An 18,026-nucleotide genomic window follows, 5' to 3' on the forward strand; every position below is an offset into this window, starting at 1 on the left:
TAGGAGCAGTCAACAGATCTAGGAGGTTAATTGGTTGTATTATCAGTCATAATATATTAGTGTGTGTGTGTGTGTGTGTGTGTGTGTGTGTGTGTGTGTGTGTGTGTGTGCGTGTGCTCTTACAGTGATGGTCTCCTCGTTGTTGGCCAGGATGCAGCGCTGCCTCTCCAGGTCTCTCTCCTTCTCTCTGAGCAGCAGCTGAAGCCGACGAGTCTCCCCCTCTTTCTCCTCCACACAGCGGAACTTTTCATCCACCGCTCGCTGCAGAACGACCAAAAAAAAGTGTCAATCATCACAGTTTTGGTTCGGACGGCTGGTAATCAATCTCAGCTATCAGGTCAACAAAGTGTGGCAAAAAAAAACAAAAAACATTATTATTCAACACAATAAAAGTAAAATGTTCATCAATATACGTTACTGAACAACAGCTGAAGTGTCCGTGGGCGCGTGTGTTTGTTTTACCTCCAGAGCTCGGTCTCGCTCCTTGATGCGCTGGCGGAGTTTCTGAAGCAGAGAGTCTCTCTTCTCCTTCGGATCCTCCAGCAGCTCACAGTAGTCCTGATTGGACGACAGAAAAATCCAGATTTACTCGGCTAAATGAGACAGGCTGACACGAGGAGCAGGGATCTCAAAGTGAGTCTGAGTTGAGTTTTCTCGGAGCATCTAGAGGTGATTAGAGGAACTGCAGCTTGCTCCACTCTCAGCTATGTTTGCAGCATGTTTGGATTTGTGGTTTGTGTGCCTGTGATGTGACAAAACTAATAGATGTTTGGTGTAGATCTGTGTTTACTGTACGCGGTGTGTTGGAGTGAGTCTGACCTCCACCAGCTGTTCTTTGGTCTGCAGCGACGTCTTCAGCTCCCTGATGGTCTTCTCTCTCTCCTCCTTCTCCCTCTCTTTCTCTTCCTCATCCATTCTCAGCTGCTCCTCTCTCTCTTGCATGGCCGATCGAGCGTTCTCCAGAGCCAGCTGCAGCTCCTGAACGTCACACACAAACACACACCAACATCACATACACGTCAGCATAGAGGTACGAAGAGCCGAGCGGAGAGATGGCGATCCTTTGCTTCTCTCACCTGGTTGTGCCTCTCCGTCTCCCTCCTGTGCTGCAGCGCCCCCTGCAGATCGTTCTCCAGCCTCTGCAGGGCGCGGCTCAGGTCCTCCTGCGCTCTGGCCGCCTGCCGCTGCGCCCGCTGGCCGGCCTGCAGCTCCAGCTGAGCCTGGAAGAGAGAGGCCTGCAAAGCCAGAACTTCACCCTGACCTCGAAGACTCTCCGCCCCTGACACCTGCGGGAGGAACCCCCCGAGAGGGAGGAAGAGGAGAGGACAGAGAAATCAAGTTGTGAGCGATGTGAGAGAGCTCCACTTAGGAGTCAGACCTTGTCAGTTGTGGAGGACAAACCTGCAGCTGCTGCAGCTGGTTGCGGTTGGCGAGCTCTTTGAGCGAACACAGCATCTTGTTCTGCTCCTCAATCACACTGTACAGCTCTGAAGCCTGCGCGCGCACACACACACACACACACACACACACACACACACACACACACCACTGTTCAAGTCTGAAACTGTGCATCCTTTTAATTTTCAGATTTCAGTCCTCCTCCAGTTTCCTTCCGTTCCCTGCTGTGTTCGATCTTTTCATCCCATGTCTAAATTTATTCCTTCCTGTCTCTGGTTCCTCCTTGACCTCCTTTATCCGCCCCTCCTCTCTTATCTCCTTATCAACCCATCCATCCATCCACCCCTCTCTACCTCTGCCTCCTTGGAGCTGACGTTATCACTGATGTTCTGGATGTTTCGCTCCTGCCGCTGGGCTTCCTCTCGGGTCGACCGCAGTTCCAGCTCCATCTCACCGAGGTGCTCCTGCAGCTTCTACACACACACACACACACACACACACACATACACAAACACACTTGAAACACACACTTGACACACTAAATCTGGATTCAATTGTTCTGCTTTGATTCAAAAGATGCAGATGGATGACGTTTAAGACTGTGGGTGGAAGGGGGGGGGGCTGATGTGTTTGTACCTGGTTCCTGGTCTCACTCTCTCGGATCTTGGCCTGCAGCGAGCGGACCTGGTCCTGGGCCTTCTGCAGTTCACCGACACACTGGCCTGCAGCACTCTCATAGTGACTCAGCTGACCCTGCTGCTCGTCAATCAGCCGCTGCAACACACAGGAGGGGTCGCGTCATGTCAGTGCAGGTAAATTATACAGGGGTTTTGGCAAAATCCTTAAATAAAAGTTTGGAAAAATTTTGATCAAAAAGCCAAAACAATGAAATGACTAATCGAAACAACAGTTGGCGGATTAATCAGTGGTTTACAGTTGCAGCTGCAGATACACAGATACACAGTGTGTCGTCCTCGCAGCTGTCTGTGTGGACGATTGTGTGAAAGTGGAAAGTGATGTCAGCTCACTGTTGGATGACTTCCTGGGGAAGCGGCTGTTGCCACGGCAGCGTGCTGTTGACTTCCTTGTTTTTGTTTTTATGGGACCCATGTAACGACATGATGTAAGTCTGGCCCTATGGGACGTTATTAGTCGAATGTGCAGCCTCTTCTACAGCTGTTTCAGCCGCGATCCCAGAACCTCAGAGGGTCAAATTAACGAGCAGCGAAGGAGACGTATAAAAGAAATAAGAGCTAATGTTTTATTTTATGGATCCCATAACTTCCAAATAATCCCCTCGTTAGTGTCCTGAAAGGTTTTGGGCAATTTAGCGCTAATTATAAGGAAATAGAGAAAGTTTTTAACTTAGTAATTCCAGCTCATGTATTTGGGTTTTTAAGAGGAAATCAGGAGATGAGTTCGGCCACTTTACACAGCATAGAAAGCAGTTGTTGATTTGAGATGATTTCCCTTGAGAAAACTACCCGAGGAAATATTCATGCATTACTGGAAATTTGATTCTCCCCATTTGTTGGAGTGTGTGCTTATCTGGAGGACTGGTCTGGACGTGCACCAGCGGAACAGTCTTTTCCCTGTCATTAGTTTCCTTGCTCAGAATTTACAGCCTTTCAAGGACATCATTAATAAAAACGGTGGGGCCTGTAAAATCAATCAAGAGCAAATGGACAAAAAGCCTGTCCGATGGCATCACATCACCGTCACGTCCTGAAAAGATACAATCTAATTAGTTTTGAGAGCTTTATTCATCTTTGCTTTCTCAAATTACTTTATGAATGTATCAATAGTTCAGCCCCAGAGTCTCTCTCCAGATATATCCATAGACAAGACAGTAACCGAGTAACTAGGAGCGTGGTGAATGGCAACGAATGGTGAAACTAAATTTGGACAGCTTGGATATCAGCTTCCTCCATAAAGTCCTGTCGACTCTGGAACATCATCGACTGAAATCAGATTAACTCCAGATATAACCTGCTTTGCAACAAAGGTTAACTGCTGCTGAAAGCAAAGCAGAGCTGCACTCATTTCTAGGTAACTACATATTGTTAATTGACTGTTTGTAGCTCGTTGTGCTGTTGTTGTCTCTTTTTAGACTGTACATCTGTATATTTGTAGCTAATTGTAGGATATTATATTATGTTTTTGCTGTTGTCTGTTTTAATTACATTATACAGGTAAAAGCCCAACCAGGGACAGGAGTCGAGAATTAGCAACAGCTATAAACTCTTTGTGCAACACATTAGTTTCACGCCCTGTTTTGAAACTATGTTGCATTGCATTGTCTCTATCAAATAAATAAATAAACTAAAACTAAAACTCTACATTCATGCAGATACAACTTGTTGTGTTTTATAGTGTTGATGTCGACCACTGTAGTATGAACTTAACGTGAGCTCAAGCAGTAGATGAGCAGGAGATGACATGCAATTAACCTGTCATCACACTTTAATTAGATATAATCTGTTTTATAATCAGTGTTTTCATATCGTTTTCTACGGTGGCCCGGAGAGCTCAGCGCACTGCAACTTAACACCTGGTAGAGCGCGTACCATGAAGGCGTAGTCTAACTGCAGCAGCCGTCTCTCTCTCTCTCTCTGATGAACCTGGCTGGGACTCACTTGTTGTTCAATGCTTAATTGAGACTTTTGAAGTTAAAAGCATTGAACAACAAATGCGTCCCAGCCAGGTTCATCACTCTCTTTGCATGTGTTTTTTCTGCAGTGCGTTGAGCTCTCAGGGCCACCGTAGTTTTCTTATTATGTTTCTAAACTCTATTTTTATGCATCTTTTATTTTCTTTCAAGCACATTTATGACCTGTGTATGATAATGTGCTATACAAACAAATTGCCTTGCCACAGTGCAGACTAATTACACACACTAATTTTCTACTGTTGCCAAATCACGAAACAGACCTGGGGTCAGCAGTCAGAGAAAAGTCAAGAATCTGCTTTTAAACACTGTTGAGTCTTTCTCAGAGTATGAATGGCATGAGTGTAACTTTCATACCAGTGAGAGGTCCATTGTACATGCTGGTATATTTCCTTGTAATAGACTGTGACAGAGCCGAGCTCCGCTCCTGGCACAGTCAGCCACATTCAAACTAATCATTAACATAACAATAGACTAGTTATGAAGCTGGATCAGACTCAGGGCAGAGCCTTCACACGAGGGGCTGACCGCTGCAGCGCTTGGAGACTGTTCCCATGGAAACGGAAGCGTTGCTAGGATACCAATGAGGAAGGGTATTTATGCCCCCCCCCCTCGAGAGGGTAATCAAGACGCTAGGCTGAGTGTGTTCAGCTTTGTCAGCGGTGAAGGAGATGAGTAAGACAGAAAATCCAGGGAGGTTTGAACTGCTTCGAGTCTGGACGGCAGACGCACACAAGCAGGGAATCAGTTGGTCGACCTTCTTAAGAAGTGGTTGTGGTGTGGACTGAGCCTACGTCAGATTCTGCTGTGCTGTAAATGTGAAATTTGTGCCTTTGTGTTGCTTCTGATAACGTCATAACGAGTTAAGATCAGTGTCACTTTAAATCATCAAGAATTACTACAGGTTTTTTGCACTGTAATTTAGATTTATATAGCAATATAACAATTTTTGCCTGATTAATTTTTCTTCACCCGTTTTTCCCCTTTTTTTGTGTTCTGGTTAAAAAACACATCTTTCAGCCTCCACACCTCAGGTTTGTAATGCAGAGTTTCTGTTAAAATCTTTAGTCTTAAACTGAGGTTAGCCCCAATGACATCGTTAAGTTTCCTCAGACTTGGTATTTACAGCTGTTTCTACAGTCTGAGCAGCACGACCGCAGCTGCACTGCGGCTGGTCAACTACCTGCTGGAAGCGGAAAGGCCTGCACTGAACATAATCATCCAGCCACTGCTCCTCCATCTCTGCCAGCTCCACCTGCAGGTCCTGCTGTGGACACGGGGTCACCACCTCCGGTATAGGCTGGTGGGGGTGGTACAGTTCAATGTCTGCTGCCCCCCCACTGGGTGACCTCAGCGGGATGGACAGGGCCAGCGAAAGGCCTTGTTCCAGCTTGGCTTTGACCAGAACTGGGAGTTTGCTGCCCCTTCGAGGCTTCACTGGCCGGTACTCCCAGCCCCTCAGGAGGCTCAGCATCATCTCAACCCCAGAGAGGGAGATCTCGCTTGGGGGTTTGTCCCATGGAGTTTCCCTTCTCACTGGAGCATCCTCTGGATCTTTCTCTGGTTCAGTTTCTTCCCTCTCTTTGTGATTTGCAGGAGGACAACTCATGTCCACGGCGGTGTCCAGAGATTCTACAGAAGACGCTGGGCTGGGACTCGTCTGGTCACACATGGTCTTATCAGTGTCCAAATCAGCTGAAGGGGACTCAAAGGCAATGGTTGTAGCTTCAGACCCTCCAGAGGCTCTGGTGGGGTCCTCCACCCCCTGAGCACTGGCTGAGTAGCGAGTAGACGGGCCGCAGGACGTGCTCCTTCGCCCAACCCTGCGAGGCACCTTACACACCGCCTCGTAGTCAGAATCTGCTACACGGAGGGCCGCACAACCCCTGCACCTCCTTGGCTTCTGGCCAGAAAGGGAGTCTCCTCCTGGGCAGTGGTGGACATGGTGGTGTTGGTGGTGTTGGTGGTGCTGGTCCAGGGCGGGGTCTTCCTTATCAGCCCATGATTCATACACAGAGTAAGTCAGATCATCCTGGATCATATCAGAGTATCTCACATCCTGCAGGGCTGACAGATCCACCACAGGGGAGTCTTCAGACCCCACCTCTGTCCCAACAACCTCCACACTGGACCCGGCCGGAGCCGCGTTCCCATCCTCTGCATTGTTCTTCCGGTACAGGCCTCCGATGCACTGCCTCAGCCGATCTTTCTCTAGCAGCAGCTTGTGGAGGCGCTCCAGAGACAGGGCCTCCACTCGGGCGATCACCGTGTCGAAGCGGTACATGCGGTCCAGCATAAAGGTGCACTTGGAGCAGGCGAACTCCCCGCGGCCGTCCCGGGTCAGCTCGTGGCCCAGAGCGTGGGACAGCAGCACCTGCAGGTTGAGCTTGGCCGCCGGGTGGAAAATCCATCGGCGTTGGTTGCCGCAGAGCTCGCGGGCGCAGATCCTGCAGGCCTCCTTCATCTTCACCACGTCCAGCATCACAACAGCACGTGGTAGCAGAGTATCTCTCAGTGACACAGGGGCGCTTTAAAAGTCTTTGGTAGCATGTAAGAGGTGTGAGTTTCTTTAGGCTGGAGGATGAAATCACAGCTGGTCAGAGTAACTTTAAAGCGGTGATTTCTTTGGTTGGATTTTTGCACAGGTGTAGTCCAACAGTTCGCAGTTCCTTGTCATTACAGGTTTTGCACAGTGATGCTTTAATCTTAAATTTGAGGTTAAATTCAAATTAAACGTTTAAGATATGCACGTTTATTTCTGCTGCACATTTTGGAGGCTTTAATTAAATTGCCTTAAACTGATATCTGGGCATAAAGTGAGATTTGATGATGCAATGAATCACTGCAGAGAATATTCAGCTTTGATCAGAAGAAGTAAAACTGGGTCAGTTGATGATGGAGATCAGATGAAGAAGCAAATCTCGTCGGTTCACACTGACATTTCATCGCGATCAGCAGTGAAACAGATTTCCCCGCAGAGCGGATGTGAGAGGATCTCTCTGTCACGGGTTACATTTTCACTTCCTTGGTGGTAACACTGTGGGCATGTGTTGCCAGTTCGATCCCGTTTTTGTTTTTTTTAAAAAAAAAATCCCAGTCGTTTTTGTCTTCAGTGATTCCGGTGCAGAAACGATCAGCAGCTGATGTCACCGCTTTACTTCCAGGCTTTTAAATCAATGACGTCTATTTACATGACAGCATCTCCCCGCAGCAGCTGCTGCTCCCCCGTTACAATCCGACACGAACACGGAAAAAAACACAACAGCCGCTTTTTACTCGTCGACGGTTCGGATGTTTGTAGATTCACCGGAATGTGTCCGTGTCTCCGCCCCGGTCTCTGTCCACCGGCGGCGGCTTCACCAGCGGAGGATGGAGGGAGAGGCTGTCAGACGTCCACCCGCTTTCAGACAACGAGGCAACGTTGACAGAAACCAAGATCCTCTACGTGCGAGAAGATGCCTCACTCCCACAATAGTGCAGTTTTAACTTTTAACTCCAAGTGATTGGACTACAAGGATCCACTGAAAGCAGCTCAAGCAGCAAATATCATGTGTCTAAAACCATAAAAACGGTCTAATAGGTTTGATCATTTAAGTCACCATAAGTGTGTAAAAGTGTTATTAACTTTCTTATTAATTATCCCAATGATTCATTGAAATCAGCAATCCTTAAAAGAGGACAAAAGTGTATGAAACACACAGAATATATGGATGCCAAATGTAGTCTTATTTCTATTATGGTTCATTATGACCCATGAGGTCTTATATTTATGAGGTCTTAATATTTGTAGTTGAAACTAAAGCGTGACGTGAACATGTTGTCATTGGACATTTAACAGTGGGTGATGCCCATCTTGTAAACTACTGTGGAACTTTATTGAGAACACGCTCAGGTTTCTAATCATTTTTTTTTTTTTTAAATAAAGATAATTTTTAGATTTAAATTTCCGGTTGCTGATATCACTGTAGGAGTGAGACCTCTTGCAGTCGCCTCGACTGAACCATTTTACTGGGAACAGGAGGGTCTCTGAGCCCTGCCCTTTGACAGGTCACTCACTGACTATTTTCTATGAAAACAAACAAAATCATTCTGAACTGAACAAATTAAAGGACCCATCAGTCATTTTGGGAGTGACAGCAGGTTTGTCGGTGGAGCTGCTGAGTCGTTGCCCCAATTTACTAAACATACTTGTAAGCAGCGTTTAATTCTTGATTTCAATGCTTTTATCTTTGGTTTTTACTTTTACTTTTATTTTCTTTTGTTTCTTTTATTGATTTAATCGTTTTAACACGCGTATTTGTAATTGTCCCTGTTATACTTGTCTTCCTAATTGCCTCTCTTATCTGTGTCTTTTATTGCTTTGTTTTGTTTTTGGGTATGCACAGCACTTTGCAACTCTGTTTTGAAAAGTGCTATATAAATATAAGTTGTTATTATTAGTATCTACATTTACATTTGCCACATGGGTTGTGACTTTAAGACACAAATTAGGTCTGAAAATCAGTTTCAAAATGATCAGTTTAATAAGGTTTTTTTTTTAAAACAACTTTTATCATCCCTAGATTTAATTGAATGAAACCTTTTTTTCTTTTTTCTTTTCTTTTCTTTTTTCTAATTTAATTTGTTTTGTACATTTGCATTGGATACTTGTTGGTCACAGGTGTGTACTGTATATACTGTATATATGTACCTGTAATGTATATTGTGTCTGCTTAATTCTCATCAAATTGCTGATATTCAGTGGGCAGAAACAGCTGATTAATATTTCCTTAGTGTCAAAACATTTTGTGAGGACTGGTTAAATTCAAAATATAACAATCTCTCTATTTCCGTGAAGCTGCTTTGTGTCAGTGTAACTCTCTTTGTCTGTGTACAGGGTGTGAACTACAGGAAAAAAAACAGTTCTGAGTGTTTTCCATCAGGTTCATTAAATTCTCTAAATTGTCAGCGTGGAATGAGTTCATGCCTTTCCCAGGGGCCCTGGGGCCCCGTGCAGCCCTCGCATGCATGTCACACAGAGGAGGGGGGTGGGAGGGGAGCAGGCTCTCATTTCCCTGGAATTAGTGTCAGTGAATCACACGTCGCCCTCGTCGAGCAGCAGCAGGACTGTGCTCTTAAAAAGCTGATGTCACTTCCAACAGACACTCTCTGGAGCTTTTTCCCACAGACTCACAGATACACTGGTGTTCATCCATCTTTTATTATCGCAGCAGGCTGGGTGTGTTGTTGACATGAAAGGTCTCATATGTGATTTGTTTTCCTCTCTCTGTCTATCTGTGTGTGTGTGTGTGTGTGTGGACCCGGACTGTGTCCACATTCGTCACCCCCTACAAGCCCCTGGAGACACGATAGCAAAACACTGATCGGCTGGAATGAGGCACGCAATCAAAAATCAATTAATCCTAATCAGAGATGAAGTGCCAAACACTGCTGACAGACTGCACCCAATGTTTACTTTCCTCAAAGTGGCAGAAATACCAGAGTGTGACAGCGGGGGGATTGATGTGGACGTAGACAGAAGAGGTGTCTCCACTGATACCCCCCCCCCCCCTTAAATGTCTCACTTGTTGCTTTGCCAAGTAAACAACTGATCTACTCTGTGGAGGCTGCAGCCGTCCCATGAAACGAGTCTGTGTGGAGCAGCCGGCAGACAGAGAGCTGATTATAATTGTAACTGGCGTCAGTGAGGGAACTGAGGCTAAATTAGCAGGACTGTACTGTACATGTGAGCTGACTGAGCACTGACCCCGAGTCTCTGATCGCTGACCTTATATTAGAAGGAGCAACACATCAGACGCGGGGGTAATGAGAGGGCAGGACAGCCGCTGTGCTGATGGGACAAATGATTAAATGCATCCTTCTGGTTACCGTGGAAAAGTGGCTGAGACCAGGTCTGTTGATTCATATGTATGTACAAGTCAGCAGCTGAAGACAGTGTAGGCCTGTAGGCCAGGGAATAAGACAGAGAGGGGAGCGACTCTATTAGAAGGTAATGTGCTGTGGTTAATACTTAATTTAGCTTAGCAAGCTGAATTACCAGACTCTCTGTTTGCAATGACATTAAATTGTACTTTATGAAAAATAAGTATGAAAATCACCAAACATTGTAATGGCCTGAGGATTATGTTTCCCCCCCATTTCCCCCCTAAAAGGAAAATTAGGGAAAATGGGAAATAGGAAATAATAATAGGAAAATAATAATAAAAATAATAATAATAATTATGATAGGAAAATAAAAGCAGCAGTGCCAAATTAGGGAAACACCAAATTACAAATAAAAGTAAAAAAACAAAAAAACAACAAAAAAAACTCTGATATGTTCGTAGTTATGTAAAATACTGCCTCACTCATACTGTGTGTGCAGTGCAGGTTAGGCGACACTAGGTGGAGCTACGTCCCTGTGAGTGAGTCGTAGTGAACTGATCACCAACAAAAACAAGCAGACAATCAGTAAATGTGTCGCTGTGAGAGTCCAACACACACTGAACCGCGCCTGCATGACAAACAGAGCTCTCACTCACACAGTGATGACTGAACCTTCTTCTTACCTGCATCTGTGCGTTGACTCTGCGCTCATCCTGACTCTGTGGGGAGAAACATACACAGTCTAAAATCAGCTGTGAGGCTCTTACGGGACTGAAACTGAAATGAACAAGTTGAATGTGATATGAGGCAGATCAAATCCCATCCTGCCTCATTATTCACTGATGATGTCTGGACCACATACATATCAGCAGCTGTATCAAGTAGCAAGTACAGTGTTTATTAAAAACTCAGTGCTGCTGTTACACTGACAGTAATCCTCATTCCAACCCTGCAGAGATATTCTCGTCAGCCATAACGTGCATGTGTTTTTATCTTCACGGTGGCGTGCAGCTCTTCTGCTCTGCCAAAGTTCCACTGACCCACATGTGGATGTAAAAACGGGTTGATATCTCAGTCTCTCAGCCTGTCTGGGGTTTGAGCCAGAACACTTAGAATAGAGTGATGGGAGAAGAGGAAGGAGGGGGGAGGAGGGAGAGGAATTTAGCCTGCACCTGGCTCACCTGACGAGGGTCATGTTCAGAGCCTGGATTTGAGGTCTTAACCAGAGAACCAAGAATAACTCTGGCGTTGATTTTATCTGTTTCCATTCAGCTCTTTTGTGGCACTAGATTTTCCCCCTTTACAGGTTTTGTTGCTCTTACAGGTGAAGATCAGGACTAATCAGGACTAACTCCAGAACCAACATGGACATAAGACCACATTGAGCTTCTGTCCAGCCCAAGAAGACATAGATTCTGGGCTGCAGCCCCTTTGCACATGGGTAAATGACAAGATTTATGTCGCACATATCCTAATATCTATAAAGACAAAATGAAACATTTAATTTGAGCTTCATCAGGACTAATTCTTCATTTTTAGAGAATCATTTTATCGTATATCATTATTATATTGTTTGCTATGTGTTGTATGCAAAAGAGATGTGGACGGGGAAAAAAGTACCTCAGCTGCCCGATCTTTCTTCTTTAGAGAAGAGGAAAGGCTGTGAACTTTGACCTCGAGCTCCTCGACCCGGAGACCCAGTGAATGTTTCTCCTGCGTCAGCTCCTCGATCACCCTGAGAGAGCGAGCAAGAGAGAGAGAGAGAGAGAGAGAGAGAGAGAGAGAGAGAGAGAGAGAGAAGTCACATATCTGGCCCAGACTCACTGTTGTGCTCAGTTACTGTATGTAGGTCAGAGCTCTGGCTCTTTGTTCCAGGCATGAGACTGTTTGACAAGGTCAGTGATAGCAGTGTCACCAGCAGTATCAGAGCCAACAGAGCTGCTGGGACCAGTGACCGAGGTGAGGACTTCAGATTTCTTATCTTTCGTCCAGAAGTCAACACAGACACATTCAACTGACGACGATATGAGACAGAGAGAAACCAGTAAATCTTCAAATGTGTAAGTGCGACTCACCTGTCTTTATCGGCCAGGACCTGCTGGGTAAACAGTCCAGCTGAGCCTCCGCTCTCCTCCATCCTCTCCACCATCTCTCTCTCCAGAGCCAGACATCGCTGAGACTCAGAGTCCGCCAGCTCGGCCATCCTCTCGGCCTCGCCTCGGGCCAGCTCGGCTTCCTGAACGCAACACACACACACACACACACACGCGACAAAGAGCTGCTGACCGTGTGACTGACAACAAGTCACTGCAAACCTGTTCAGAGGGTTTTTACCATTTCTACATTTTTGTAGTGTCAGCACCATGAAGCCCATGACTGAGTGTTTATGTGTTTCTACCTCTTGTAGCAGCTGAACTTTGGTTTCCAGGATTTCCTGCATGTGGCTGATCTCCTCCTGCCGCTCCGCCAGGCGACGCTGCAGCTCTGCTTCATTCTGATTGGACAGGCTGTCTGCCGTCAGCCTATAGGGTTGCAGTGTTTGGAAAAAAACGTTATTTACAGAGGAAGCAGGAAAATAAAAAGCTTGATCTGGAAAAAAAATTTGTGTATTTAGATGACAGGGTTAATTTAAGTCGACTCTGACGACAAATAACTGTCATTTAAATCATTTTTGAAGCTGCTAACTCTCTCTACTCTTTCAACCTTAAAGATATTATTCGTTACTGTGATAATCCACAAGATGGGGCTCTTGAATATCTAATTAACTTCATAATTCTAAATGCTAAATTCTTTATCCACAAACAGAAATTTGCCAAATCAACTCCTAAATTGTCCCCTTTTCTCCTCGAACTAAATTCTTTAATCAAATCTCTCGGTTTATTAACAAAAAGCTTTTGAAAATTAAAGAAACTTTTTCCCTGTTACCTGCGACTAAATAATATTTGTGTATTTATGTAACCCTGTGCCTTTTTTTTCTTTTACATTTTTATTCATTTTGTTTTCGCCTGTTATACTTCTTGGCTCTAAATGCGTCGTCTTCTGAACGGCCGAGAATGATGTGACGTGAACATCTTTTGTACATGTTGCTCAGTATTAAAATATTTGTAACTAGGTAGTGTGTGTATGCATGATCTACATAATCTACTACGATCCCAGTTATCTTGTAGGACAGCTTGAATACAGACAGTCTGGTAGCAGAAAAGCCTGGAGTCAGTCAATAAGCAATAAAAAATCTGTCCTCTGAAGCAGATGGGTTTATTTCCCTGGCCTCCTTTCCCCTGTAGACAACAAACACTCATGATTTATTCATGTCTGGTCACTTATATTGGATCAGAGTATCATTAACAGGAGTCTTTCCCAAATCACTCCCAGGCTCATCCCACTGGGTCGTAATGTGCATAAACACTTTGGCACGTATTCAACAAAATCTGATACTTGGTTAGTTTCAGTATATGTGAGGCAGTATGAGTTTCACACGATGTTATTCTTGAATTGGCCTTTTTTTAAATCACGGAGTCATCAGGTGTTTGAAATGTTACACATGAACATGAACATGAACCTGCAGGAGTCTGGAAAGTGGCATCAATGTGAACATATTCACGAGTGTAGAATTCAAACTAGAAAGAACTCAATCTAAATGCACGTTGGAATTGACAAACAAATAACTGATGATTTATGGAGGCTGACTAAATCCTGTTTGGGATTTTTCAGCAGTATTTTAAGGATGAACGGTAAAGATTTTCAGTACAGCCAGAGTATTTAAATTGATCAGTGTGGTCTGGCAAAAAGGGGAATCACTTCTTTTCACTATAATTCCATCCATAAGTGACACAATGAGATAATGTTTGGTCATGGGTTTCAAACACTTTCTGTAATAAAACATCTAAAAGCAAAAATCCTATTAGATGTGGGTGGGGTGGGTGTGTGTGTGTGTGTGTGTGTGTGTGTGTGTGTGTGGGTCCGTGGTCTAATTTGTGTCAGTTTAGGGATTCTTGATGTGAAAAAGTTTGAGAACCACTGGTTTACACTGAGTGAAATATTCAAACCCAAGACCCAAGAGTGAAGATCAGGTGAAGTCTGCAGAGGAGGAAGAGGTGATTACAAATGGTTGAACCAAAGACAGAAATGTAGATTTTTTTTTTGTCTGATTCAAAGGAATATTAGACAAAACACAAAGGGTTTCTCTCAGGGTTTCCCTTCCACAATTGTTTAGCAGTAGTGGTAAACTACCCAGATCCAGATGTATGTCTTGAGTCATGATCGATTTAGTGAGTAAATGACAGCCTTTAGATTTTGTGGCGTTTGCTGTGTGTGACAGCATGTCTGTTTTCAAAGAGGAGGTCTGCATTTCTGGATCTGTCTCCACTCTAAAAACCAACCACTTACTTCTCGGCACATGTTCTAATTTGTTTGCACCCATATTTGAAATCTGTTCACTGATCTGTGAAATATGCTGCTGAATAACAAAGACACTCGCTCGTTGGCAGAGGAAATAATAAAAGGCTTCAGCAGGGTGAACTTTGTCTCCAGGGGCAGAAAAGGAGCATGGACACCCCCACCCCCCTCTGAGGAACAAGGTGGAGACTATTATGGTGAAGCCGGTCTGTCACTGCTCCGCCACTCAGCACCTTCAACAGCCAGAAGGTCGCACTCAGCTTTTCCCTCCTCACATCTATCAGTCAGCCTCTGTTAATAGCTCTAATGATAAACTGTGGCCACAGAGTTTATTTGTGAAGCAGCAGGGCACAGAGAGAGAGAGAGAGAGAGAGTGAGAGAGTGAGAAAACGACTCCGCCCTGACCCCACACTCCTCTCCGACATGCCCGCGTTCACTCTCCTCAGAGGCTGGAATTTCTTCCCCCTCTCACTCTACACTGACTGATTGAACTAATCACTGTCTGTGGTGCATAATAACGCTGTGGTACCGAGGTAATGGTGTCGCTCCTACATCCATCTGTTAGGACAGTCATCAGTCAAAGGTCAGGACTTTTAACTCACATCAGTGTAACGAGGCTGAGCTCTGATGAAGGGAAAATAATGACACAAATCAACAAAATGAGGTTTCAAAATGTCCCTGGGAGCGACAACACACGTTACATTTAGCAGTTTTTGTAGCATGTTGACCTAAAAGACGCAAATGATGTGGGGAGTTTGTGGAACTGTAACGTTAACGTTGGTGAAAGCTCAAAGTTTAGTGGCCACAGGGGACCACCGACATGGGATACTTGGTGGCCACTGAGTAACTTTTTTTGGCCCCATGCCATCGGGCCATGGTTAATGTTGAACCCTGCAGAAAGTAATTAAACAAAAATAAGAAAGGTGGAGCCAATAGCACAAAGTGGCTAATTCCAAAATGTCAGTGATAAAAGTGCTGAATATAATGAAACCTCAAGGGTTCAAACTTGTGAGACCAGGACCACCCCCATTTTGTCCCAGGGTTGCACATCTGATTTTTGCTTTTAGATGTTTTATTACAGGAAGTGTCTGAAACCCGTGACCAAAATATTCATACATTCATAACGTATATGTCAGTACTGGTGTCAGCATGTGTTCTGTTATCTGTATGTGCAGATAGCTTTGGTTTTACTTGTGCAGATTTGGAGACGTCTGTCTTCTCTACAACACAAGTAAGAGGAATGGAAACTCTTTTGTAGCACTAAAAGTATGGAAATGTGGCTTTTAAAAATGTTTCGCGCTGGTTCTGATCTACAGAACATCTCGTGAACAACCTTCCACAGGAGAGCGAGGACTGATATCTCAAAGCCTGGGTGAATCAAACAAAGACGATTTGCCTAGAATGACTCTTGACTCTTTATTGAATCTGTTGGATCACTGGGAACCGAAAAACAATGGCAGTAAACTTTCAAAAACATTGTTATCGAAGATGCGGTGTGGTTCTTCAGGCTGTGTGGCGAGTGTTTGGCAGCGGAGAGGAGCTGGAGAATCTGATACAGAGACAGACAGCTGCCTCACAGACAGGTGCTGGAGCTCAAATAGTTCCTGACTCAGCAACACAACAAACCACGGGGGCACCTCTGCCCTTTTACTCTCCCTTCTCCCCTGCTCTCTAACACCCTCCCCTCCTTCAAAACAAAACCCACGGTCGGTCCCTCACCCGCCTCCCCTCCTCACCCGCCTCCCCTCTTCGTCCTCTGCCCCAGAACACAGAGTCACTTCATCCCCTTCAAAAGCATTTCAGTGCCGAGTCCATACACGGCATTCCTCCGAGCTTAGTGCGTGTTGTGATAGCTAGGTGAGTCTGCTGGGCCGGCGGGTTCGTGTGTGATGAGAGGCTGCTGGGTCCCGAGGGCGACCGCGCTCTGATGTACTGATGGGCTCGTGGGAAATAATCAAACCAGCGATGAAAAGAGTGTTTTCGTAGTATCGGGCAGGTTTCCCTAACGGCATCTGTGCAGCACAAGTGGCTGAATATTTGAAGCTGCTTTCGAGTATATGTTTTTAAGACTGCTCTTAGAGATACGATATAGCATTTGGAGGTTCTCAGACCAGCGGAGAGTGAGAGGAAGTGAGAAACATGGTGGTTTATCTGTGCAGGAAGGAGTCAGATACTCACAGAGCTTGGTCCAGAAGCTCCTGTTTGTCCTCAAGCTCCTTTTTCAAACTCTCCACTTCAACCTTCAACTCAATGTTCTGGAAGAGAGGAAGGGTTGAGCAATTACATGTGTGTATTTGTCACAGTGCAAAACTAACAACAGGAACTGCAGAGATGCATTAACATCCAAACAAAATCACCACAACTGTAAACATGGGTTTTAGAAATCAGTGATGGTTTTTAAACGCAGCCTGGTATTGGCATGATAATGTTCCAGTGCAGGAGATACATGTAGTGAATGCAGCAGAGGAAACCACTATGTTATGCAAAACCAAAACCAACATATCTCCAGTGTAATCCCACTTATCCTCAAGCAGAAAAATCAGCATTTCTTATGGAGTTCTGCACAGAGCTGCAGAGAGGCGCTCACGTGCCGCCCCGTATCTCAATAGATCTATAAATAGCCGACAGGGATATGAGCACCTGCTGTATCTGTCTTCTCCTCAACCCCCCCACCGGAGTAATATCCGCCGCCATCCCCTCAACTCCCCCTCCGGCACCCAGCAACACCACCACTTTTAACTTTTGGCTCTGAGAGCAGCAACAAGCTGGACTGAACTGGCCGTCCGTGGCTCACGTGCAGGTATCTGACTGCGGTGATTTATTTATTTTTCTGGACATCAGTGTGGCGTCCCAGCTCAGCGCTCACGTCCGTGTGCAGCGGGTCGGGTTACTGACACACTGACACACAACACAGGTGTGTGGGAGCCTTTCTGCTCGCACCGTACGTAGAAGGGCACTCGCAATGCGACATGTATACATGAAATTAAAGCGGTGGCGCGCATGCACAGCGTGCACGCATGCATGCACAGCGTGCACGCATGCATGCAAACAGCAGGCCTGAAGGCTCTCAGGCTAACATAATGTGGGTCAACGGGTCTACAGAGGCCGATGGAAAACAGGTCAGACAGTTACTGCAGAGGCGGTTCAAACAACCATTCTCTCAGCAGATGATATGTATACACTGCTCTGACTGTTGGTGTCCTTCATCATCCTGATAGGCAGCACAGTGGATTTAAAACTCCCTGTTTATGTTTGAGTACTTTTTCACAGAAGAAACGTTTGAGAGGAGCTGATGAATCTCAGTTGTTTTCTCTCAGGTTTTACGTTCTCATGCAATAAAAAGCGTTTCCTCCTGAGAGTTCCTGTTTGTGGTAATCAGTGTTCTCGGGGTGAAGGACAGCTTAGAATTCACTTTAATTTATGGAAGATGTCGTTTATGCTGCAGCTCAATCAGCCTCCGTCCAAAATCATTCATTCATATCCTTATAGGGTGGTGGGGGAGCCGGAGCCAATCCCAGCGGACATTGAGCGAGGGCGGGGTTACAACCTGGACAGGTCACCAGTCTATCACAGGGCTGACACATAGAGAAAAACAACCATTCACACTTACGTGCAAATTTAGAGTCACCAATTAGGCTAAACATGCATGTCTCCCGTGATTGTGGGAGGAAGCCCGAGTACCTGGGGGGAAACCCACACA

General features: G+C 45.4%; 1 protein-coding gene across 7 annotated transcripts in view; it reads right to left on the bottom strand.

The window, feature by feature from the left end:
- The window catches only part of pde4dip (phosphodiesterase 4D interacting protein), a 101,956-nt gene that overhangs the window by 29,214 nt on the left and 54,716 nt on the right, over positions 1–18,026 (bottom strand). For 2 of the 7 annotated variants that reach the window (XM_056377578.1, XM_056377577.1), the window contains exons 5-16: positions 16,505–16,581; positions 12,330–12,453; positions 12,007–12,167; positions 11,552–11,666; positions 10,615–10,650; positions 2,035–2,172; positions 1,752–1,871; positions 1,402–1,494; positions 1,077–1,286; positions 820–978; positions 463–558; positions 124–261 (exon numbers count right to left, since the gene is read on the bottom strand). In XM_056377578.1, the coding sequence (XP_056233553.1) occupies positions 124–261; positions 463–558; positions 820–978; positions 1,077–1,286; positions 1,402–1,494; positions 1,752–1,871; positions 2,035–2,172; positions 10,615–10,650; positions 11,552–11,666; positions 12,007–12,167; positions 12,330–12,453; positions 16,505–16,581 (1,467 nt within the window). Of the gene's footprint in view, positions 1–123; positions 262–462; positions 559–819; positions 979–1,076; positions 1,287–1,401; positions 1,495–1,751; positions 1,872–2,034; positions 2,173–5,249; positions 9,612–10,614; positions 10,651–11,551; positions 11,667–12,006; positions 12,168–12,329; positions 12,454–16,504; positions 16,582–18,026 lie in introns of those variants that run through there. The other 5 variants (XM_056377573.1, XM_056377572.1, XM_056377574.1 and 2 more) reach the window with 3 other exon arrangements.

The sequence above is a fragment of the Seriola aureovittata genome, chromosome 6, assembly GCF_021018895.1.
Source record: "Seriola aureovittata isolate HTS-2021-v1 ecotype China chromosome 6, ASM2101889v1, whole genome shotgun sequence".
Lineage (NCBI taxonomy): Eukaryota > Metazoa > Chordata > Actinopteri > Carangiformes > Carangidae > Seriola > Seriola aureovittata.